The sequence below is a fragment of the Staurois parvus genome, unplaced genomic scaffold (assembly GCF_062004578.1).
Source record: "Staurois parvus isolate SC_StPar_1 unplaced genomic scaffold, SC_StPar_1.0 ptg001158l, whole genome shotgun sequence".
Lineage (NCBI taxonomy): Eukaryota > Metazoa > Chordata > Amphibia > Anura > Ranidae > Staurois > Staurois parvus.
The window spans coordinates 847,525-874,144 of NW_028318954.1; the positions used below are offsets into that span (position 1 = coordinate 847,525).

Consider the following 26,620-nt stretch of genomic DNA (forward strand, 5'->3'; position numbering starts at 1 on the left):
AATGAGAAAAACACCCCTAGGCAAGTACAACTCCTAAATTTTACTTTTGGTTTATGCAAAACAAAACAGTATATAACCAGGCTGTGAGGATTTATCTACAAAGCCCTAAGAAGGTATGTTAAGGGGCAGGTATTGCCACTACCAAAGTCAAGTGAGATGTGAAATTGGCATGGTATGAATAGCTGGTATACCCAAAACATTTAACGGCTTGTTTCTAGCAGAAAGCATAGGAAAACGGACGTTGGGTTGATTTATTCTGCCATAAGATGCACACGCACACACACGGCAGAGATTTCTGGGAAAAGATTTGATACTTTAATCTGCTCACAATGTAAAATTTAGCTAAAGACATATCAACTCATCTGGAAACCAGTCCTATGGACAAATGACCTTGCGAGCATCCGCCCAAAAGTTTTCCGTTTCAGGCAGACTTTGCGATTGGTGACATAATCCCATTACACATTCTCTTGGAAGTTCAGTACAAGAGTACCCAGATTCTGAACTGCATCAAAAGAATTTGGTCTGTATGAGGACAAACATTTTTACTTTAGCACAAATTCTCTTACTGGTTCACCATATTCATCTCTAGGGAAAACAGATCTATTGATTTAAAAAAACAAAAAAAAAAAACAAAACAAAAAACCACACACTAAAAAAAAAAAGAAATCTCTCCATCCTTTTTGTCATCTCTATCTACCCAAGAGGGCCCAAGTTGCCAGTTATATAGGACTGAACTAACCACATAATAAAGTCAGTTTTTTGCTCAAGTAAATATCTCCATCCCCTAGGGATACTATCAGAAATAACATTATATAGGATATATAAATAACAATTTTCAGCATTGCATATATTTATTTAACATTATTTCTGCTCTCTAAGCAATAAGCTAAAATAAATAAAAAATGTGAGGCAATCTCTCAATCCCAGGAAATAACTGTAGCACATAGAAGGTAACAATAAGGCACTCCATGAGATAAGTAACTCGAGGTGGAGAACCTTGAGGAGAAAAGGCTTTACATTCGCTGGGAACATACAGAATAACAGTCTATACTCAAAACAAAATACAATAAATAAGGGGGATCTTCGGCCAGCATTTGTCACTGGTGTTTCTCCACTGCTATACCGACTTCAGCATGACGAATGGTACGGCCATGCAGCTTGTACCCATCCAATAGGACAGTTGCTATACTTCCAGATCTTCTTCCCTCAGCAGGAACGTGACAAACGATTTTATGGTCATAAGGGTCGTAGTCACCTCCCACTGGTGTCATTTTATGTAGTCCATGCTTAATGAATATGCCCTGCAGCTTCTCATGGATTGCAGACAAGATATCAGACATTTCCTTCACTCCCTCGTTTGTGGATTGGTCAACAGCGTTCTCCACGATATCAGCCACCTCCACTAGGTCACGACAGAAGCTCTGGATACCTAAAAATTAAAAGCAAAATCAGTATAAGCAGTAGCTATCAAATGTGTCCTAGCAAAGCCAATTCATATCCAAAATTTTACATAAAAACAGATTGTTATCTAAAAGCAATCCTGGTCTTCCGATCCATGAAGTAAGTAACCTGGATGCTAAATGATTTGTTGCACAAACTTTACAAGCACATACATTAAAGAAACCCTTTTCTAAACACAATGTGCAATGTTTCATTTTAAAACAGAAGGCCTTTACATAACATCAATACAAATGTAAAAAAAGGTTAAATACGAATAGAGGAAACAGTGGTCAGAACTATCCAAAACCATTCTTTTGTTTTGATTGCTAGGACATTACTGTTCAGTTCTGCTATAGGGCCTAACACACTAACATAACACACCTTTACTGCACTGCAATGCATAGTAAAACATTGTGAGTTGGTGTACTGCACAATAATGTGTACTGGTGTCAATGGAATAGTGCCCCATCACTGGTGTCAGTGGGATGAATAGTGCCCCAAGGGACAGATAAAAGCAAGCAGTAGGCAGCAGTTTGGAGACCATTGGCATAGAGTATAGGGGGATTGGAACTAGTCAGGTTTTTACTGCCGTCTGTCCCCTAATTAGGGTGATCCTCTATTTGTCCTCTTTACTATTGTCATCAAAAGTAGAAGAAAATCCCCCATTTTGGGTTGACATCAAAACAGCAATAGAGGGGAACGCTTCCAATGGAATTCCCTCACTTTATAGAGATGGGATAGAAATTAAAGTGAAATCTCCTCAATAGGACACAGATTTGCCAAAAACTGGCAGGGATTATAACCCTTTTATACTCTAGTGACACTAATTTTATCCATTCCATGCTTCTCTACATCCTCTAACTACTGCTGATCAGCAGATGCTAACAGAGAATCAGAGTTTGTTTAAAAATTATGCTAATAAAAGACAAATTCTATTGTATTGATTCTTTCCTCTTCGTGTTAATGAGTACACTGATATGCTTTGCCGAGTGGTAATGGACCTAAAAAAATGCACATTCCCATTTTTCACTAGTATAAGGAAAGGTACAGATCTCAAAAATGTATTCTGTCCTAGACTCCTTTAAAACAAAAAGACACCATTTAACCACCTCCCGTCTGCCTGTTGTAGATAAATGGCCGGACGGTGGCAGTGCAGGGTCGAGTGGCCGTTTATAAACGGCCTCCCCGCACCCTGCTTGTGCGCGCTCCCAGGGAGCGTGCAGCACCGCAATCCGGTGCCCGCTGTGTCCTCCGGACACAGTGGAATACCGATCGTTTCAGGCGACCTCTGTACAAGGTCCCGATTATGTGATCGCTGACTGGCCAATCAGTGATCACATGCAACGTAGTAAGCAAGATGTCACTTGTGACATCATTGCTTACTATGTGTGAAATCTGTGAATGATCACAGAAGTCACATGGTACAAGGCTATTCACAACAGCCTTGTACCATGTGACAAGCTGTGACCAATCACAGCTCTCACAGTATTTCTCAATGGCTGCACGAATACAGCTAGAGAGAAGGAGAAATGATTACTTTTACATCCTTTATGGGTGTAAAAGCAATCAGTGTAAAAAAAAAAAACAACAAAAAAACAAATCATCACCCCCCACAAGTAGTACAGTGTCACCATGGCGACACTGTACTGATAGGGTGACAGTATGTAAAAAAATAAGTAAAAGATATTAAAAAAAAGTTAAAAAAAAAATGTTTAAAAATTATAATTTTGGTTATAAACTAATTTGGGTTATTTTTTTTTTACTAAAAATATAAAAAAACGGAATAAATTTTGGCCAAGATTTATGATTAAATACTATTTATTTGCAAAATTTTATAAGAAACACTTTCTAAATTTTTGGACTTTTTAATTTACATAGCAAAAAAAAAAATAAAAATCACAGTGGTGAATAAATACCACCAAAATATAGCTCTGTCTCAAAAAAATGCTAAAAAATTCATATGGGTACAGCGTTGCATGACCGCGCAATTGTCAAAGTGTGATAGCACTGAAAGCTGAAAATTGGCCTGGACAGGAAGGGGGTAAAAGTGTCCAGACTGGAAGTGGTTAAAAAGTTACTCAGTTCACAGGCTCTAATGTACTACAGAACGTTACAAAGACAGAAGGATCACTAGCCAGAACGGACAAAACTCTGTGGTTAGACACTGAATACAGTGTAACCCTGTCCTTGTCAACCGATAGTAACCCTCATTTCCTGGACTAAATCCAGCTTTGCCTACAAGTTCACGCACACATCTGTGTACAGCATGCCAAGACAGACAGTCACAGAAAATTCAGCCAGGACAATTACTCCTTAGGTTTTTATTTTGTTTTAGTTAACCAGTCAAATGTCCTTTACAGCCTCATATATCTTACCAAATACTTTGGCATCCTCCACAAACTTCTGAGTTCTTTTTCTGACATTTTCAGAATCGCTTACAGCCCTCTGGTATTGATCCTAGCAAACAAAAAGACAAATTAAAGTACATATTTAAGCTTCAAGATATATAACCCTTAAAAAGCAAAATAATTAACAAGTATCCCAAGTGGGTCCCTTTATCTCAATTAAACCGTAGATTGAAAACTGAAAACTGAATGGGCAGCACACCACATTATGCTTTTAAAGAACACACATCATTACATTAACATTGGGGATGCTATTGCTGGTCTCCTGTGCAGAAGCAACCTGTCTGGCTTTAAAGTGTTCCTAAACCCAGGATCCTGCATTCACTATATCTGGTCTCCCACAGTACACACAACATTGAAATTCAGTTATTTTAGTAAATATAAACTGCTAAATACCTTTTCCCCTCAGTAGTATATGGACTTTTATCAGAGTCCAGCCGAGCACTGGTTAAAGCTCGTAGGAGTTTTCATTCTCCTCTACCTGTCCTATAAGGCTGCATAACCCCCAACCATGTCTGGATAGCGCTGATTGGCCCTGTGCTGATCACATGCACCCTCCCAAACGGGGGAAAAAAAAAAAAAAAACCACCGCTCTAGACATACATAGCATGTGCAGAGCAACTCCTAGAGCTCTACTATCAGCAGATTGGAGACAGTAGAAGGGGAGGATAAGAGAAGACCAGATCAAGCTTTTACACAATGAAGAGGATTAACCCCTTAGGTTCCACAGTGAGTATAACAAGCATGCTTTACTGCATCTCCAGGCTGATTTTACTGTTTTGGGTTTAGTAACATTTTAAAGTACTATTAAAGTGATTTAAACTTAAAAAAAAAAAACAAAAAAAAAAAACACACACACACAAACCAGGATTTTTATGGCAGAAGAGACCCTATTGGTCTCTTCTGCCATAAATGCTTCCACCTGCCACGTATGTGCAGCTCAAAGTACATTACGGCACCAGTTCTGAGCCATGGCAATTAGTACCGTGTGCATGCACAGAAGTGACCTCATTGCGGCTGAACAGAGCAGACCTGGAAGGAAACCCAGCTCAATATAGAAGTGCTTTCGCACTATGAGTTTAGTACCACTTTAAACCTTCAGTATAGCATTGATGTTTACCATTTACATTAGGCTTCAACCAAATTATAGCGAACATATTTTCTTTGGTAGGGCCTCCTCTTCGTTTAACTGTTATTCACTTCCCCTTCCTTCACCGCTTCCCCAAACTTCACCCACGGTGCAAATTTGTCTCTGCTCAAAGTTGTTGTAAACCTTAGGCTCCTTTTCCCCTGCTTTCCCCGGCTGAGCAAGCGGATGGCTGGTCCGTGTCCACTCCGTTTATGCAGAGCAGACACAGTCCAATGTCCTGTATAGGCAGTCAGATGTAAACAGAAACCATGTCTGTTTATACCCGACTGTCATCCAATTCAATCCAATACATGAATGGGGAACGGATCCCTATTAGTTTGTTTTTAGCGAATAGGAATGGATCGGATGTAAACTGGCATAGTGGGGGGGGGGGGGGGGCTGCATAAAAAAAATGATCAGTCCACCCGTGTGAAAAGGGCCTTTGACTTAAAGATGAATAAAGCACATCCTTCTATACTGTGTACTTGCCTCTATCCAAAGCACTGAATGTGTGCCACCTCTTTCCTTTTTCATGTTTTATCACCATGAGTCACTTCAGACAGCTTTTCCCCCCACACCATGAGGAAAAAAAGGCATGAGGCAATTTCAGCCAGTTTCTGTTTACAACAACCAGTAGATGCATCCCACTACCAAACAGTTTTCATTGGCAATGATAAATAATCTAAACTTCTTAGCTTGCTGTAATCTTTTCAGTAATTATTGAAATCTGGTTGAAAGTGGCTTAAATTTTGTAATTATGCCAATTATACTGAATTTACTTGAAATTGAACATTGGGGGGGCCAACAATCTTTAAGTGAACAAGAAAGACACTATGGTGTATGAAACATACAATTAATCTAATATAGGGGGTCTTCAAACTATCTAATCAAAAGGGCCAGTTTACTGTTCCTCAGGCTTTAGGGGGGCCAGACTGGCCAGTGGGAGCCAAAAACTCCCTGGCATCAGTACTCCATCATTGGTTTTAATGGGAGGAATAGTGCCCCAATGCTGCCATCAATGACATTAGTACCCCACTGATGGTGTCCGTAGGGGTAATGGAGCTCCAATTTGGTGTCAGTTGGTGGAATAGTGCACAATTATTCTTAGCCACAAGAAAAGGTGCATCCCCAGTCCATCACTCTATTTATCCCTCAGCAATTTAGCACTGGTCTACCATAACTGAACATTGGATAGTGCATGAATGCAAGTAGTACTAAATTAACGCACATGCATTATGCTGCATGTTAACGTGTGCTGCCTTAGTGCACTGGATGCCTTTCAAATTGGCACCACAACACATTATGTGTGTTACTGCAACACAAGGCGTGAATCTAACCTCACGGGCAGTTCACACTGGGAATTGCACAAAATGCACTGCGCGTTTTTGTGCAATTCACATGCGGTGCGATATGAAGCCATTAATTTTCAATGGGCTGAATTGCACTGGACCACAGCAAAAATTAGTGCATGCGCTACTTTGAAAAACAAACTGCATTTGCCTGCATCAGATCGCATAGTACAGAAGTACCAAGTGATCTGGTTGCAAACACGTTAGCCACCTGCATTTGGGGTGTCGTTGGCATGGACACCCCATGCAGATTGCTTGCAGTGAGTTTTGAACATGGTGCAGGAAATGCATGGAATACAGGTTTCTTGCACTGTGTTCTGGTGTGAATGGGCCCTCAAGCATTATATACAGCAGGCGCCTCTTCATTTAATAAAACTGTGCCTCTACAGCAAATAAGGAAGGGAACTTTAGAATTTCCTTCAAAGTATTTAAGCAAACCTGCAAACTTGCAGAAGAAAAAAAAAAAAAAAAAAAAAAAGGTTCTCAGTACTGCTCCTTTTGTGCCACAATATGTTTAACATTAGGTGAAGTAGGACATTGTGCAGATGACCAGCTAACGGTTATTAGCAACATCGCTACACTTGTGAAAAAAGACTGGCATGGAACTCACCTTTAAACTTTGCACTTCCTCCTCCAACTTCAAAGCTCTCTTTTCTAGTGTCCTCACAGCGTAGGATCCGTCATCCACAGTGCCATTTGCAGTTGTCTTGTCTCCAGAACTTCTCTGCTGAGGAGCTGTACTGTATGCACATACAGAACTCCTGAAATGAGAAAAACGTGTGAGAAACAGGTTAACATTGTAGGCAAAATCCCTAGGTTTACTTGTCTGTACGTTTAATCAAAGCCAGGGACATCAAGCAGCCTAAAGCTGGTCATACATGGAATAACATTCTGCGGGTTCAGCAGGAACTGACTAAATTTCAACCCATCTATGACCATGCCTGCTAATAAGAAGTCAATTAATAGATCAACCTCTCATGAACAGTCCTGCTGGAAAATTTTCATTTGATTTGAGAGAGTGTGATGCCATCAGTCTGCCTCTCCCCCTTAGCCAATCAGAGAAAGCTTTGTTTTCATTCACAGAATTCAAGACTGGCTATGAATGGCTGAGCGCCGCTCAGCCCGACTCTGGGTGTGAGATGGAAAGTCCCAGTACTGTGTATAGCTGAAGCTAGATGCAGTACATGCAGTATTTAGTGCAGCACTTGGTGAAGGAGATAGTTTCTTTGGACCAGCTCAGTCCAACCAAACTATTTAAAGTCACAGAAAACCCAAAGATTAGCTTTAAGGCTGCCTTTCAAGCTACAACTGGATTTTGTAAGAATGTCATGGTATGTCCCCAGTGTAGCGTGCACTTATTCTACTCAGTCTTTCAGCATTGCTGCTACACACCCATGGGTAGTCTTCCCACTTTGTGTCAGATATCAGCAACACCTACTAGAATACACACTGGTCACAGTGAGAATGTCTCCTTCTTCATACAATTCTTAGTTACTGGCTGCCAAATTTCTCTATCCCAATATTTAAGGCACAGCTGCCTTGCAGCATGTCAAAGGGTTCAGAAAGTACATGAAAAAACTGCTAAAATGTAAGAATAAAGACCCTCAATAAGCCCTAACCACAAAATCTGAATGTGAGAATAGTTACAGAAAGGAAAATTTTAGAATGAAAAGGCCTCAACTATAGAATCTTTAATAAATCTATTAGCAAATAGAAAGCTTTTACATCACGAGACAAAAAGGCAGAATGACATGGTAAAAAAAAAAAAAAAAAAAAAAAAAAAGTGATTAAATAAAAGATTACTTTTACAATGAATGTACCGTATTTTTCGCTCCATAAGACGCACTTTTTTCCCCCCAAAAAAGGGGGGAAAATGTCAGTGCGTCTTATGGAGCGAATGTAAAGCGGCCGGTCCGGTATTTCTGCAGCCACCATGTCAGAATACCGGGCCAGCCGCTCAGCTCTTCTCTCCTGCAGGACCTTACCTGTTCCTCGCTCCAGCACTGCAGTCTTCCCGCGGCGGCTTCTGTGACAGCCAGGTGCCCACTGCGCATGCGCGAGAAGCGCCGTGCTTTGTGAATGGTCCGGTGTCTTCTGGGACACATGGCAGGTCCCAGAAGGGTCCGGACCATTCACAAAGTGCGGCGCTTCTCTCGCATGCGCAGTGGGCACCCGGCTGTCACAGAAGCCGCCGCAGGAAAAGAAGGAAGGACAACTCCGCGGAAGTGGGAGCGGGTACCTGTCAAATTCAGGTACCCGTTTCCCCTCCCTCCCCAAAGGTCCGCAGTCTCTGGTCATCCCCTGTACTGTGTCCGCAGTCTCTGGTCATCCCCTGTACTGTGTCCGCAGTCTCTGGTCATCCCCTGTACTGTGTCCGCAGTCTCTGGTCATCCCCTGTACTGTGTCCGCAGTCTCTGGTCATCCCCTGTACTGTGTCTGCAGTCCATTGGTTCAGAATATTTTTTTTCTTATTTTTCTCCTCTAAAACCTAGGTGCGTCTTATGGAGCGAAAAATACGGTATATTTTCATTGGTTTTACTCTGGTTGGTCTCTTTAAAATGTATGGTTATAAGTAGTGGTGCACCGGTATGAAAATTCTGGTGCCGAAACTTCAAAAACCACAGTTTATAATAATGCACACAAACACACTTTTTTTGTGAAATATGAAAGAGGATGTTACGGCGAGTAAATAGATACCAAACATGTCATGCTTTAAAATTACACATGCTCGTGGAATGGAGTTAAAATGCAGTACTTAAAAATCTCTATTGGTGATTCTTTAAAAATGTCTACAGGTTAGCAGTGCAACGTTACAGAGGAGGTCTAGTGCTAGACTTATTGCTCTTGAACCGATGTTTGTGGCAATACCTCACATGTGTGGCTTGAACACCGTTTACATATCTGGGCGTGCCCTACGTATGCGGTCACCACTACGTGCGAGCATGAAGGGGTGCACTTTTACTTTTTTGTTATTAATGTTTTTTGGGGTTTTGTTTGCATTGTCCCTTTAAAAAAAAAATTTTTAATCACTGATTCTTATCACAAAGGAATGCGTGGATCCCTTGTGATAGAAATAATTAAAGACAGGTCCTAGTTATGGAGTGATATGAGGTCATTAAGACCCCACATCTCTCCTCTGCAATGTAAAGCATTAGATTAAAAAATGGCCGGAAACGGAAGTGACATCGCTCCAGTCCTCCAAGGGCAGAGATGAGTGGAGGCCATCTTTACCTCACTAAAGCGCTATGCCCAGCGCCTGGATCGTTTGATGGTTTCTCAGGTAAGGTAAGTGGCAGTGAGGGGGCGGGGTTTTTCTGGCACCTGTATCGGTGCTTTTTTTTTTTCATATTGGCCAACAGGGTTGTTTTCGGTCAAAATGTTTCGGCCACAGAAATTTCGGTGCACCCCTAGTTATAAGTAATTACATCAATAGATTTTTGACAAATTGAATCAGCAACTTTGTTACAGGACCTTTGACCTTAAAAAGGTTCTAGAAAGGAACCATCCTACAAAAGAGGACATTTAGTGGTGTTAGCACATGCAATGTTCTTGTAGACAAGAGGACACCGAAAAAGTTTTGCGGTTCTTTTCATTGGGGCTTCCAATTTTAGCACAGTTAAGACTGGCAGACTCCATCCAACCGAAGTTGCTCCCAAGCTGGCTGAAACATTACAGAACCTGCTAGTGATAGGGCGTCATCTTACTATTGACAATACTGAACAGATTACCGCATCCACACAATCAAGGTGGATGGGGAATACACTGATCAGCACCGAATGAAGCCAAAGTTTCCAGCAAGCCAGTTCATGACAAGTCGTTTGCCAGACTGACTATGCATGAACAGGAATGGCCACAGATAGATCAAAATTCCTCTGATCCCTGCTGAACCATAACATTTCGATACATCTATGGCCAGCTTTAGCGATTTTATCATTCCAGTAAAGATGCTCCTGCCCATTCTGACATTCATATACAGCAAGAAACTATGTTCATGGTTTTGGAATGGGAAGTCCAATAAATTTCACGTAAAGCAAGGTATACATGTGGAGCTTTTTTTTTTTCTTCAAACCAGTTCTGTTGAAGGAAAAAAAAAACGAAAAAAAAAAAGAAAACCCCTCAGATACCTGCATCCACACAAAACGATGTGTATTCAAGGATCTTTCCTGCTATGCTATTGTATTCTGACCATCCTCACCCCTCCAAACCTATACCAACACCCCTCCCTTCACACGGTTTCCTCACAGAAATCACATGCCATTCATTCTATAATATGCATTTTAATAATTTTATTTAAAACACCAACACTATTGTCTGAATTTGTATTAGGAAGGATTACAGTAACTGTTGAAAGAAGGCATAGTGTGCTTTGCAGGCCTATGAAACCAAAGACGTGAAGGCAAAGGAGACCACTGTTAAAAAAAAAATATCATAGTTGTCCCCACCCCCACTCTGTCCTGTTAAAGCTGTGGAAGGTTGCTAGGAAAGTGTTAAACATTTCTAAAACCAAAACTACAGAGACCTTGTGTGATGCAGGAGCTCAGCTTGCCTTACACTTGTCACACTAACCTATTCACAAGAACTGAAAGAGGAAATGTAGACAGCATATGTTATTCTTTAGCTAGGATGTCTTTTGAGTCCCATTACATGCAAGACTTTAAAAAAGTTCAGAAACCATGAATAACTCCAGCTCCATTTCTGTTAAATTATGAATAGAATGGAGAAAAGTTTGAACATAATCGGATTTTTATTGTTATATGTATTTTTTATATACAATGTATTTTTATTATAATCCATGGCCCCACTGAGGACATTTTTTTCTGTGATGCAGACAAAGACATGAACAGCCTAAGTGCCTGCTCACATAATTGCAGACTGGATGCGGTTTACCACCTAAAGAATATGTATTGATAGCATTGATTATACTGGCAGAAAGAAAGCATGCTTTTCTAACAGATTAGGTCTTGTTATATATGTTTTTCAATTGACTTTCAGCCTGATACAAGCCTTGAAAGCATAAAAAAAAAAATTAAAAAAAATAAATAAAGGAATGACACCGTACTGCGCAAACACATGTAGCATGCAATGCCACAATGCAATGGTGTGGATGGGGACTTAAAGTGAACCTGTACCTAGATTAAGCACACTTCAGTATTTACATTTCCAGAACAAGCAGTAAAAGCACCATAGAGTATACTTCCACTTTTGCATTCCAATTTGCTATAACACCACTTCAAGTTTGTTCTGTGTTCCCATTCAAACACCATACCTTAAATAAAAAAAAAAAAAAAAAAGGAATATTTCTTGCCCTAGAAGTGTCTTGGGAGAGAGCCTGCAAGAAGGCCAGCTTCTACATTTTTAACCCTTTGTTAGGCCACATATTGTTCAAATCTAGTTTACAACTGATAATGCGATCTGCCAGCACAGTATAGACAGGGTTAGTTATGGCAAATACAGCTTCCTAGCTCGCTCAAAGAGAACGAAGACGGATTTTTCAGAGCTGAAGCTACCAGAAAAAGGTGTGAAGTCACTACTTAAGCCGGCCATTGATGGAGCCATTTTCTTGATTCCCCATCAACACAGTCAGGTGGCCATGTTGAAGGGGCCAGGTTACCCCTGCCCATCCCCACCAGGGGAACACAGCGATTACTGCTAGCGGTTAAAATAACTGTAAAATCGACTTGGGTACAATCAGCCTGTCCATACATGATCTGAATCTTGGCTGGTCCCTGCTGAACCGTCCGAGATTCAAATAGTCTATGGCCGACTTTAGCTTTTGTCTAAGTGAGATTAGAGCTCTAATCCCAAGGCATTGGCAATCCACAAAACCCAAGATTGACAAATGGATAACTCAAGTTTTTTGCTACTTGAGGATAAAAGAAATGATTGCTCATTAACATGTTAAATATGAATATTTTAAAGACTAGTTGGTTGGATAAAAGGTGATTTGAGCTGTTCAAAGATTAAATAAGCAGTGTTAAACTACATTTTCACTGGATTATGTATTAATATGCAATATTAGGTTATAAAATACATATTTCCCTCATGTTTGGGGTAAGAATAGAGGTTATAAATGTGAAAATAAAAAAAATGAATATATATATTTTTTTACTACATATTTTAGAAGTGGTTGTTTGATATAAGTAAACATGAATTGTTATTGTTGATTTGCGTTGTATTTGATAATGGGACTGGGTCGTTGAATGACACCCCCCTTTTCCTCTCCCTTTTCTCTTTCAAGAAATTTCAATAAGGGGTAAGCATGAATTTTATTTTATTTTTTTATGTTATGTGTAAATACATTTTAAAACAAGCCCTTACTCATCTTTGAAAGAAAATGTTTCCATAATGCCTAAAAGAAGCAAAGTTCAGAGCACTATGAAGCACTGAAAATCTTTTTTCCTATTGCTTTCTATTTCTAGCATCAGGCCCTTGCAGCCTACCAACCCTCTAACAAACATGCAGTGGTTCTAATCGGTTATAAACCAAGACCCAATGTTCATCTTTTTGAGAAATAATTACTTTACATTACAAGCAGATACAGCGGTCAGGGATGGCTTCTTTGAAGTTCTAAATGCTCATTAAGACATGTACCTTTTTGTTGCACTGGGCAGCCATATAAAACGATGCAACATTTTTTCAACATGCGCACTCTAAAAGCACCACAATGCTGTAGGCCATCAGCAAAAACAAAGAGTAGTAAGAAACCTGTTACTGCTCTACCAGGGCCCACGGCAATCTACTGCATAACGGGGCAACAGCTATATTGAATGTACAGCAAAAAGTATAAAACTGATCACATACAGTCTGATGTATTAGAAAAATAATTCCCTAAAATTATATTCAGTATGGGAGATGATCACACTAAAAGCAGTTGGCAAATTGCATGCATTGGGAAAACACCACAGAAGAAAAAAGTTGTAACTGTTAACATTACCTATACATACAGTATTGTATATCAGGGCTTGAAATTTCCATTCGCCTGCTCACCAATGGCAAGTGGAAATTATGGTGGGGGCGAGGGTGTCATCTTGCTGAGCAGGCTCGGAGCTCAGGCCAGATCTGTCATTGGCACTGGGAGCTGTTAGACTGCTCAATAGCTGAGTGCAGTAAAATCAAAGAAAGGAGTGTGTGCTGTGCTCTCTGCCTCCCCCTAGAGTGCAATACCCGGCTCTGCGAGTGAACAACGAAGTACTGCAACTTTTTATGGGGTGTGTGTCAGGGTGGATTTGATTTAAATCACGATTTAAATCACTAGTCAGTAAGGCTTGATTTAAATCATAGTTTTCTACATAAAGACTAATTCTTGCTGGTATAACTTTAATATGCAAGTAGATGAATATTTTTAGAATAACAACTTTTCATATTAGTTTTTTTATCCCCAGTTTAATAGGTTAATCATTCATATTTGGACAACTTTTCTGTTGTACTTAGAAAGGAGAAAAATAATCATGACCTTAATAACAATTTAAATAGATTTATTCAACTGAAACAATAACATTACAGCATATGTTATTTGCTGAAACAAACATCCATGTTTGTTAACTAATTTGGCTAAACAAAATATATATATTTTAAGAAACTTAGACTGTCAGCCCCTTCCTCCTCACTTCGTTTCACTTTCTTCTTGTGCAGATCTATTCCACTCCAAACAATCAGAAAAATATTGTTTCGATTCTATTCACTGAACTTCTTGAAACTTAGCACTGAAGGGGTTGATTCTGTATTCATAGGTTTGTAGATGTTAGGATTAAGGTCTTTTTCTTAACTCTGTTCATGTTATAACATTTTTGCTGTGAAGAAGAGGCATGTGATCTCCGCTGAGTCAAATTCAGTTTTGAGAACTGCAAAAGTAAACCAAGCATCTGTGATAATATCTTGTAGGCAGAGAAACTGCCCAATAATCTTACAAAAACCTCTGGAAGAGCATGACATTGTGAATGGATTAAAGAAATTTATTTACCAAAAAAATTAAACATATACAGCCTTATTCTACATAATTAAAAAACGAATCTTTATTTCATGATGGAATAACCTTTGGATGGTAATATATTTTCCTCAAAAAGCATTTTATTAAAAAAAAATCCTATTTAAATAAAAAAAATCCAATTTAAATTAAAAAAAAAATCTGATTTTTTAAAAATTTTTTTAAAAAAAATCATTTTTTTATCCACCCTGGTGTGTGTACACATGTACGTATGTGTGTGTGTTTTTGTGTATGCATGTACATGTCTGTGTGTATCTGTACATGTGTGTGTGTACGTATGTGTATTTCTGTGTATGTACATGTATCCATGTGTATTCGTATCTGTACGTACCTGTGTGTATACATGTGTCTGTGCGTGTGTGTACATGTTTCTGTGTGTGTGTACGTACATGTCTGTGTGTGTGTGTTGGTGGTGAGTAACTCTTGAAATTTTAAGCCCTGTATATCATACACAAATTACTGAAAGCAAGTGCTTTAACTGCTTGTTAAAAAAAAAAAAAAACTACAACACATCTTTTTCTGAGGAACTAAGCAGCGTCTGTCTTCAGTGGAAGCAAGTTATTTATCTTTCGCTGACTGAGGCTACGTGAAGGAGAGCGGGTTGAGAATGGATTCTGGGTGAGGCGATGCTCCTCCTCTCCCCTCACTACACATCTGTAACAGTTACAAAGTCCATATGTGGGGGCAGGAACGAAGCAACAATACTTTATATTTAAAAGAGAACAGCCAATATCAAACCTGAGGATATAGATTTCTGATCTTCTTTCCCCTGCTTCAAAGCAGATTCATAAAAACAGCCTTGTTTTAACTCGGGAATTCCATACTAGAAAAAGGTTTTCACTAAACACAGGCCAGCCGTGCAGGTGAATTTGTGAAGGTTACATGTGGAAAGACAGGATAGGTGAGTGCAGCTTTATCAGTGAAGTTATAGAGATTATTTCTCAGAAAAATAGCTATATGTCCCACATGCAAATCCACTTGTTTTCCGCACTCTGTGCAAGTTATTCCTGCAGATGTGTATAAAGCTACTCTCTTGTGGATACAAAGTGTTACACTAACCAAATGATCACTATGCAACTTTATGTCAGGCTAACAAAGCATAAGTAGCAGACTAGCTTGAAATCTAAGGACAATGACAGGTGGAAAGCCATCAGGCACTTAAAAGATGTGCTACCCCAACTTTTCATATTCCTGATATGTGCCTGCTATACCATGTACTTGTATGAAAAAATAACCTGCTCTCATTGTATTGCTTCCTTTGTGTGAAAACCCTGGTGTTCCTGTCGGCCCCTCTGCTTTCCAATTAGAAACTGACCACACCAGACAGGAGAGAACAGTGTGGTCAGTTATCTAGCCTTGCCAGGAACTCCATGTACTCTCCTCCAATGATCAGATTTGGATCAACTCTCCTCCCTGCACAGGCTTCACTGGGAAGATCAGTGCCGTTTCTCCTCCCCCACCTCTCTGTGCAGATGAGAACAGAGACTATGTGATCACTTCTAAAAAAGGAGAAAAGGGTAATTTTTGTATATGTATACAAAAGGTTTTGCCCTTCATTCCACTTATTTATTTATTCAGGTACTTCTATAATACTGTCAATTTACACAGCGCTTTACATATATACATTCACGTCAGTCCCTAGCCCTCAAGGGACGTACAATCTAAGGTCCCCAATTTACATTCATACAGACACATTAGGGCCAATTTAGACAGGAGCTAATTCACGTACCAGCATGTCTGGAGTGTGGGAGGAAACCAGAGCACCCGGAGGAAACCCACGCAGGCGCAAGGAGAACATGCAAACTCCAGGCAGGTGGTGCCATGGTTAGGATTCAAACCAACGACCCCAGCACTGCCAGGTGGAAGCGCTAACCATTTAACCAATGTGCTGCCCATTTTAAACTGAATGAGTTGCTTTACAATGTTTAGAATCACTTTAATTCTAGGGTGAATGCCCATTTTGCAGACGGCATTAGAGCACAGAGTTTCCAGTAAGGCTTTGCAATGACAAGACAGATAGCATGAGGGAGGCTGAGCGACGCCATGAGCTGGACCATAACTGGAACAGTCTCCTCTGACCTGCAGTCCAGAGATCATCTTCAGCAGTGAAATGTGCATGCTGTGCAAATCTCATATACGAATGCATGGCACAGCTGTTTGATAAAAGCCATGCAGAGTTATGCTTACTTCAGATACCAAAAAGACAGCCGTTAGAAGATGCACCCTGCAGTTTACGTAATGGTGCTTAGGATTAGGGGGATGTTGTAGGTAACCATCCTTCATAATCGCACCTTGAATATGGGTATAACACAACATCTAAAAAGTCGCCTAAGCCTCTAAACCACTGGTCTACAAACTGTGGCCCGGGGGATGGATGTGGCCCTCTGCTTGTCTTTATCTGGCCCTCAGAGGGGTTACTATTCCACCAACTGACACCAATGATGGATCACCATTCCCCCTATTGGCACCATCAATAAAGGACTTTTCTTCTCATTGAAAAAAAATAGGGCAATATTTCTCCCATTAAAACCAATGATGGGGCACTGACACCAGGGCATTTTCCACTCCCACTAGTCACAGACTGGCCCCCTTAAAGCCTGAGGGACAGTAAACTGGCCCTTTGTTTAGAGCAGGGGTCTCCAGACATTCTAAGCAAACAGCTCCTGCTTAGAGGAAACCTGTATTGCAGGAATATGTGGACTGCCATTGATAACCTAGCTTTCTAAATGTAGAAGTAACCTGGCAGTGATGTGTGTCTAATACCTTCAATGCTTCCCAAGTCCCTGACCCAGAAGCAGCATACATATCAAGAGTTCCACATTTTGCTGTATCTAGGTCAGTAAATCAAATTACAGAATGCAGTAGACGTCATATAAACTAGCATTTTCCAACATTTCTCTCAGTGCCAGTTTCCATTACAAGCAATAAAGTGCTCAGCCTCTCCATAACACATTCTGTACAAATGGAATTGGTATGTTACTACCATGCACACTGTATTCTATTTATACTTTTTTCCCTACAGGAGTTTAGCAGCTGAAAAAATGTGGAAAAAGCAGTGTTTCTGCATGCATGTATATGCACATGTTCACTTCTGGGGTTATTACATTCTTTTGGCCAGAACTCTAGTCATTAGAGTTCATTAACACAGGAACACACCTAACAGTAATGTGCATTTAGACACGTTTGAGCATTTTTTTTACGTTCAAAGCTCCTCTCCTGAACACACAAGTGATATTTTTCTCTGCCTCTAAACTCCTATGTGTGCATGGACACATAGGGTACCTTGGAGGGGTGGGCAAGTGACGTTTGCCTCCCTATTCATTTTTTTTTCACTGCTAGAATTGTTTTTTTGCACACACGTAAAAAAAAACAAAAAAAACAAAAATACAAAAAACAAAAACACCACACACAAACCCCAAAACATTTTCTGAAAGCAGACACCCTAGAGAATGAAATAGTGGTAGTTCTAATTTTTTTATGTCCCACAATATTACCGTAAAGGTGCATTTGTTTACCTTGAAAATTCACTTTAAGTCACCCAAATTTTTGATAAAATATAAGAGACAAGGCTGCACTGAGTAAATAGATACCCAGCACACCAAACCTTAAATTTGTGTCCCTACCAAATGGCCAAAAAGTCACTACTCTATATTTTCTATAGGCAACGCTTCCAAAGCCCCTATAGGTCATCGGTTTAGCATTACTGGGGAGGTCTTGTGCTAGAATTACAGCTCTCACTCCAGCATGCGCGATGATGTTACATGTATTGCAATTGGCATTTTCACACGTATGTGCCCTGACGTGTTTACAATAAGCCGTGCGTATATGTAAGGGGGGACTCAATTTTTTTTTGGCGTGCTTGGGTGCAACTTCAACTTTTTGCAATAAAAAAATGCTTGCTTAGTTTGTTTTCATCACATAGATAATCTATGTGATGACGTTTAGGTAACAGGTTCTCTTTGAGACATGCAGGGTCCCTGCATGTCTCCTCTGGGCTCCACTCAATGTATTGCACTGCAGACCGCATTGCAATACATTGCTTCTGAGCTGTGCCAGCTGGGAAAGTGACAGCCATGACCGAGAAGTGACGTCACACACGTTGCCTTCCGGCTCACAGAAGAAGGGAAGGAGAGTGCACGTGGGGCGGTACTGGGGCTGTGGAAGCAATTGGGCAACAGCGCAGTTGCCCAAGTGCTTCCACCTGACAGGCAGGAATCTGCCTATCAATTTTACACACAATCCCAGTGGCTGCAGCCACCAGATTGTGTATAAAACCCCCGCTGTCAGGTCTGCACGACGTACAAATCTGGCAGCAAAAGGGTTAATCTGAAGGGTTGCCAAAACTTGACCAATAAGGAAGTTCTGAAAGTAGAGCCAATGTGATTTTCATAGAAAAAGCTAAGCTCTAAAATAATCATGCCACTAACAACTCTAAAGCAAAGTCCACACTTGAGCAGGTGGATGCAGGTGTTCCCGCACCCACAACCACATCACGCTGCTCTTTAGAGATGCACAGGGCCGCCATTCATTCTTAATAGCACCCCTACGTATCTCAACCCGCAGAGCATTTGTGGGTGTGCACTACTGAACCAGCCAGGATTCGATCCACCCATGGCCAGCTTAATTTTTAACACAGCAAACTAGACTGCATGGTGTAAACAAATTTAAAAGCAAACTGCATACCAATCTCATCTGCACACAAAGCAAACTAAGGCTGTTACAAGAATGTTTCGCTTTTGAGATTGGGTGTGATAATGTACATAGCGACAGTTCAAAAAAAGGTCATGGAGCTTCTAACTGCACCTCCACAGCTTATTTAAAGATTTGAAAAAAGAGAAACCAATAATGTGACAAAGGAAACCTCAAATACAATTTATTAGAAGCACAAATCACTAAGGTAGTCCAAACAGTAGTCGTTGTAAAGAAAAAATTGACCCGATTCACTCATCTACACAATGTGGATGGGGGAATACTGAGCACTGATCAGTGCTGCAGTCTATAGCCAGTGGCGCTGATCGACAGGGTGGTTGCACAGAAGTCAATCAGCAGATCAACTTCTGTACAACCAGTGCCCACACATGGATTGAAATTCAGCCGGTCCCTGCTAAAGTGGCTGAATTTCAATCCACGTATGGTCAGTTTAAGGGTCAGCTTGGCTACCAAAATTTCTAATTCTAGTACATCAGCAAAAAGGAATAACATAAAAACCTATGTGTTCGTTTTATTACTTTGGATGTACTCTTTCTGCTTTACCGCAATGTTTCGCGTTGTTGGAACTTGCTGTTTTATAATCCATTTGAAAAAAAAAAACCTATATGCATTGTTAATGGAAACCCAGTGCACTCGCTAAGGGAACACACATCCATCATAGCACACTGCAACACATAGTAATGCATTACAGGCAGGGGCAGACTGACCATTTGGAAACTCAGGCACTGCCCGAGGCCCGGGGTCAGTAGGGGGCCCCATGAGATGCCCCTGGTACCTTTTTCATAGGCTTTTTTGAGTTTAGGCAAGGACACAGGGGCCCCATGATCCCCTATTGCCCGGGGGCCCCATGAGTTGTCAGTCCGCCCCTGATTACAGGGTCTCATGGTGTGCTTCTTTGCTAAAAATGATGCGTGTCTGTTTTTCTGGTTCACTGTGGTCCATTGGCAACCCACTGAAATAAATGAGCTGTCTTAACATGATGCATGTTAACGGATGATAGAACACACATTAGTTAATTAACACCACAGGACTGGTTTGGTATGCAGCCCCCAACCTCCCCTAAGCAAACTTCTCATGAAAACCAAATGGACGGAAAAAAAACAAACAAAACAAAAATCAGAAAATTGAGGACATGCTATGGGAAACTATGACACTTTCCTCTAGCTTTCACAAACAAAAAAGGTACAAAAAGCAAACCATAGAAAAATCTATTAAGCGACGTTCATAAAAATAATGGATGACTTGATGGTAAAAAAAAAAAAAAAAGCACAATTTTGAGCTCTAATACATTAGAAGGACATGAATGTGTCTAAATACACACACACACAACCCAGTTACATGACAACTAATGATCATGGACGTTCACAGGAAGCAAATGGGCTTCCTAGGTCAGGAAGTTTGTAATGATATGCTCATTACACACACCCAGCATTCCTAAAATGTTAAATGTTATGTAAACAGTTACATCATTGCTAAAATGGTCACAATGAATCCCAATCTCTCATTGCAGAAAATGCAAAGGAGTATTAGACAGTGAGGAGGCAATATTCCCCATCACCAGAACACTGTGGGAGATGAAGACTTGGGTGTGTGCACTACTGATCCCATCAACAACTCTTCAAGTAGATTGAATTTTTATTTACAAGTGATAAAACAGTTCTAATGTAAGAGCTCTACTTATCATAAGAAAAACAAAGCCTTTTGGTTTGTAACTGGTAATTTGCTCTATAAATCAATGCAATTGTCTGTTTAGTAATGAATGAACAGCTGTGCCATCAATTAATCCCCCACACCTAACAATAGGAGGGATGTTTGTGGTTGACATGGCTACAATGACAACTGGCTACAAAGGTGATAAATGCTAACAAAAGGCTAAATCACTCAACAGCTTGAGAGAAATAAAACACCCATGTAGTAGTATAGCCCTTCAATCTGACTACACACATAGGGATTTACTAAAACTGAAGTGCAAAATCTGGTGCAGCTGTGTACAGAAACCAATTAGCTTCCAGGTTTTGTCAAAGCCTAAACAAGCTGAAGTTAGAAGTTCATATGCAGGCCATTCATGGGTTGAATTCCGAATGAATTTTTAGAAAATCGGAATTTTCGTGCGTTTTGTAATCAGATGGTGCCACCATCGATTTTGAAATTCAACCAACCAAGCCTTCAATTTTACCTCATGTTGCTACAGAAAAGAATTTCCGCGGCCAAGAATTTTCTTTTCTTTCCAGGTCACAGCTCAGGCTTATTTCTTTTTCATTTATATTCTCGCACAATTCTCTCATCGATTCAAAATTTGTTTGTTTTTTTAAATAATTTCCAACATGCCTGATCACTCAAATTCGATGGTTACACAAAAATCGGCCGTTTCTGTGACCTACTAATGGCAATGCGAAATTCAAACAAAAATTCTTAAGAGATTTTTGATCTGTGTATGGAGGGCTTTACAGTCTTTCAGCTTAAAGCGGAGGTCCAATCATAATGGGGAAAAAAAAAAAAAAAAGAGAAGGAAAGTCAGCAGCTACAAAAACTGCAACAAATTCTGCTTCCATCTCCTAGGCCAGGGATCTCCAGACTTTCTAAACAAAGGGCCAGTTTATGGTCTTTGAGGGGGCCAGACAGCGGTCATTGTGATTAGAAAAGGCAAACAATGCCCCATCATTGGTGTCAGCGGGACAAATAGTGCCCCATTGTTGGGGAGAATTAGTGCCCAAGGGTCAGATAAAAGCAAGGAAAGGGCCACATCTGGGCCCCCCCCCCCCTTCCCCGGGTGCAGTTTGGAGACCACAGGCCTAGGCAATCGCAGCATATGTAGAGCATGTACCCGTCAAATTTGGATAGCCCTCCAAGGGTGCTTCCCCTTTTGGACAGAGCTCTGCTTTAAATGCTCCATGCACACTAACTTTTCTTGACGCTCAATAATACTCTGAACCCCCATGGTAATAGCATTTTTTTGTAGCATTCAGAAGCATTTATGAGTGTTTTTACTGTACACTTAGAGAGGGAAAAAACACAGGAGAGGTTGATCTAGAAAACAGTTTGTGTAAATTTCCCAGATAATTTCTCCTGCATTTAAATAAACCAAATATCTATACTCAGACAAAAAGTAAATATCTATAGATTTATTATTTTTTCATGGAAAATGGGGCAGACTCGATGGACCACTGGGTCTTTTGTCTGCCATCACTGTTTCTAAATGCAGGAGGCTAGTATGAATGCAGCCTTACCCCCGATTCAGTAAGTGATTTTCTCTAGCAGCAGAATCACCTATCAGAAGGATGATGCTTATCTGATCCTGTGGAGTCAGTCTGTCTGCAGCCAGACGCAGGGAAATGTTGCACTATTGCTGAATCTCGATTTAACACTGAACACGGCTGAATCTCGATTGTTAGCAATGAGAGCGACATCTCACTGCCTCAACTACGAAAGAACCAGTTCTATTGGGACTGACAATCAGCATCTTAAAGGCCAAGTTCATCTTTACGAACACGTATTTAGGGTGTAACATGTTACTGAACAGCACCCACCCGCACTCCCCAATCCCGCCATGAGTGTGGGTGTTCTTCTCCCTGCATCTCTTATCACAATTAAAAAACCGTGCAACTATGCAGGGCTCCATCCCCACAACTGCATCACTCATTAACAAGAGCCTGTCCCATCTGCCACTACAGAAGGCAGCTTGTAATTTTAAATAAACTGCAGGGGTAAAAAAAAAAAAAATCATCTACAGCCAGCCTAGGTGGACTTGCCACTAGTAATTTTTTTTTTATATAGTGGCAAAATCCCCCGTCTGACATCAGCTTTTACAGCAATAAATACCCTTCACCACTCTATCCATATCTAAAATAAAAGTTTTGTCTTTAGTTTTACTTTGCCACAATTTAAAGAACAGATTTTAGACAGATTTACCTAAATATGATGACAAACAAGCCAAGAAGCAGACCACCACAAATTGTGCTCTTAATATGGAAAATGGAAATAATCCCAAACCCATGTTTCCAAAGTTTTCATACAAGTGAAACACCAAACACTGGGATTGATTTACTAAATGCAAATGGACTGAGCACTTTGTAAGTGTAGTTGCTCCAGAGCTTAGTTAGTAAATGAGGGAAAGCTCTACTGACTTCCATCCAATCATCTGCAAGCAGAAAATCTATTTTTGTTTTTTTAATTTTCCTTGCATGTGATTTGTTCTTCTTTGCAAAGTGAAGATTCACTTCATTTACCAAGTTCTAAAGCAAAAGCACTTGCAAAGTGCACAGTATATTTGCCATTAGTAAATCAACCCGTGTTTGTAACACTTGTTACATAGTCTCTTCTGAGAAATGGAGTAACTCTGGCATCGCCTACACACTTCCTCTTTTAGGCTGAATTCACACTTGAGCAATTTGTAGGTCGACTTTCCAAAAACGCTCAAACTGAAAAAATTAATTGTTCTCTATGGTGCCTGTTCAAACCTGATCACACAAACAGGTACCATAGAGAACAAAGGATTTCTGAAGTTTTTGGAGCTTCAAGCTACAATTTGCTGAACTGTGATTCCAGCCTTACTCTTGTGTGTTCTACCCAGCTCTTAACATTGCGTCTATGAGGAATCTAAGAAAGTCTAGGAGAGTCAATGGTTGTAATATTTAGGAATTACATATCAGAATCTAAATAAAATACATGTCCCCTCTTTCTACATCATATATTATGCCAAAGTGGTAAATGCTTTCTGACAGCGAAGAGAGAAATATGAAGGCAGCCACTGCTGACTTCTTAAGAAATGCTGGTTGACTAGCTGCCATATTGATCTGGCTGCAGAACCTGAACACCACAAGTATGCAGAAAAGGATTTTTTATTTTTACCTACCCGCATACTTGCTTCAGCTCACTGACACAAAGTATAGAAGTCAATGGACGAGTATGAAGGCCCATTCAGATGGGTGGGCTGCTCGCAAAAATCTCAGATTCTTACCTGAGAAAAAACTACCCTCTCGCAGCGTGTACACCCAGCCCCAACCAGATCTGTACCCTGTATAAATCAACATCTGGCTGATGCTGTTCATCCAGGTGGTTACATGCAATTAGGGACTCTGATACAGTACGTTTGTGTCTGTGACTAGGGACTGACATAGCAAGGGTGAATTCACACTAAAAAATCCAATAAATCGCAGAGCAGCCAGAGCGATTCACCACTCCGGCTGCTCTACATTGCTGGCTGCACTAGGGGGCAGTGTGATGTGCAAATCAGCGTATCACATGGCTCCTTTCTGTTTTGTAGGTGCTTTATTTGAAATATACAAAACCATACATTTCATTCACTGCAATGTTGGGCAGTGTGATGCACTATGCTGCCTGACATTGCAGTGCGATTCGGACCAGTGCACTACAAAAAAATGTAGCATGTTAGCATCTTAGCGCAGTGCTAGGCTGCATTGCAGTGTGAATGGGACATAGGAAACAACTGTGTCACCGCATATAGTGTGAATTGGCCCTTATGCAGGTCATACATGGGTCAAATTTATGCGATCGGGCATGTTAGAATTTTATTGAAAACTTAATTAAATTTCTAATGATGGGAGAATCAAGCCAGAAATGTAATCAAAAAAGAAATGAGCAGTGATCTGGAAAGCAAGAAAGATTCCCAGCCACAAAAATAATTTTCTGTAGCTCAATACGGTGAATTTGAATGCTTGGTCAAATTTTGAAATCAGTGGTGGCACCATTGGATTGCAAAATGCACGAAGTTTCTGATTTTCCAAAGAAAATTTGTTTAGAATTCAACCCACGTATGGCCTGGTTCACACTTATGCGTTTCCAGTGATTTTTGCAGAAACTCACTACAGTCCATTTAACAGTTTCCTAGGGCACGTGTTCACATCAATGCATTTTCATCCGCTGCATTTTTGGATAGGGTCAGGAACATTTTTTTCTTGCAGCAGATTGCAACACACATAGGTGTGAACCAGGCCGCTTAAGTGCTCCAGGTCTTAAGCAGGCCAAAGACGGATTGAAATTTGACCGCTTCAGCAGGAAACGGACAAATGTTGATCCATGTATGGGTAGGCTGGTTATACCGAAGTCAATCGACTTCAATACAACCAACCGTTTTTTTTTTTTTTTTTCAGGTGATCACTGTCGGTGGCCCAGACTGACAGTTTTGATGGTGAAATCGAGTAATTTTCTTTCCTTTAACCTGTGGCTGAAAACAAAAATTGAATCATGTAGGGCCTGCCTTCTGCAAAGTGCATGCAGATAATCATCCAGCATTTCTATGTCCATAGATCAGATTGCTGCTGTGTTCACATTCAGAAATTTAGCCACCTTTGTAGTAGTCTATCCACCAGGGGCGGACTGACAACTCTTGGGGCCCCCCGGGCAATAGGGGATCATGGGGCCCCTGTGTCCTTGCCCAAACTCAAAAAAGCCTATGAAAAAGGTACCAGGGGAATCTAATAGGGCCCCCTACTGACCCTGGGCCCTCGGGCAGTGCCCGGGTTTCCAAATGGTCAGTCCGCCCCTGGTATCCACTCATCTGAATGAGCCCCAACAACCAGGCAAATAGCATTTTCACAAGGAGCTCAGCAATGGCAGTTTATACATTTCTATTGACTTGAATCTACTTACCTGGATGGATTTCATACAGCCAGTTTGAACTGGAAAGTTACATTGGAAGGTATTACATGTCCCAAGTTCATCACAGAGACAAAGAAAGGATTTCTCCCTAAGCCATGACGTTAGTCGTATACTGGGTATACAGGTTGTAGTAGATTACAGTAGTGTGGAGCCATCTCTAGGACTTTTCCTGGAAATCAGGTCATCCATCAGCACTAATCCCTTGTAATCGCTAGTCAAGCACGGTGACAAGACCAGGGTTGCTGGGTGGTCATCTAGTACTGCTATGTTGTCATGGTAACGGGGGGGGGGGGCAGGCTGGGTGCGGGCCTCCCTTCCACACACACCATTAGCAGCCAAGTGCTCCATGGGCCGCCTATACATTCCCCGTAGACATATATACACACACATAGATATACATTCCCCCACAGATTTTTTTTATACACACATTATATACATTCGCCATAGATAGATATATATTATATATATGAGAAGCCAGAGCATTCAGCCACCATGTACATTCCACTAGCGGCCTCCTCACCTGCTCTGCCGGGCGCCGTGTGTTAGTAAAACCCGGAGCTGCACAGCGACACCTTTCATCCTCATACCAGCCATCATCATTCCTCCGCTCTGTATAGAAGCTACTATGTCGCGCTTGCGTATTACATCCTAGCGTAAACCCCATCAAGGCAGGACTGCAGGCAGCCAATGAGCGCAGGGAGGCGTGTCAAACTACAACTCCCAAGATCCCATTCGCTGCGTGCTGCTCTGACTCGTGGGCGCCACGAGCCGCGCTGGCAATCTATCAATAGAAAGAAGATGATTGTGAAGGCCCGCCCACCGGAATGGTTGCAGTAGGTCAGCAGCTGGTGTGTGTGGCCTTCATCCAGCCGCGGGCGGGATGTCCACCGTCCACTAAGGGAATTTATCACTGTCTGCTATACAGTTCAAATATGAACGACGTTGCTGCTTAGGCAGGGGGTTTCCAGCCACTCTGTGTTGTTCT

The 26,620-nt window shown here is 40.9% G+C and overlaps 1 protein-coding gene across 1 annotated transcript; it reads right to left on the reverse strand.

Annotated features, from left to right (window-relative positions):
- Positions 1–292: 292 nt before the first annotated feature.
- On the reverse strand, positions 293–26,294 carry GRPEL2 (GrpE like 2, mitochondrial). Its single transcript, XM_089659451.1, has 4 exons — positions 26,156–26,294; positions 6,934–7,084; positions 3,816–3,897; positions 293–1,429 (listed from the first exon to the last, which is right to left on the reverse strand). The coding sequence occupies exons 1-4, from the start codon at positions 26,233–26,235 to the stop codon at positions 1,098–1,100; spliced, it is 645 nt and encodes a 214-aa protein (XP_089515577.1). The 5' UTR covers positions 26,236–26,294; the 3' UTR covers positions 293–1,097.
- Between the last annotated feature and the right edge of the window lie 326 nt (positions 26,295–26,620).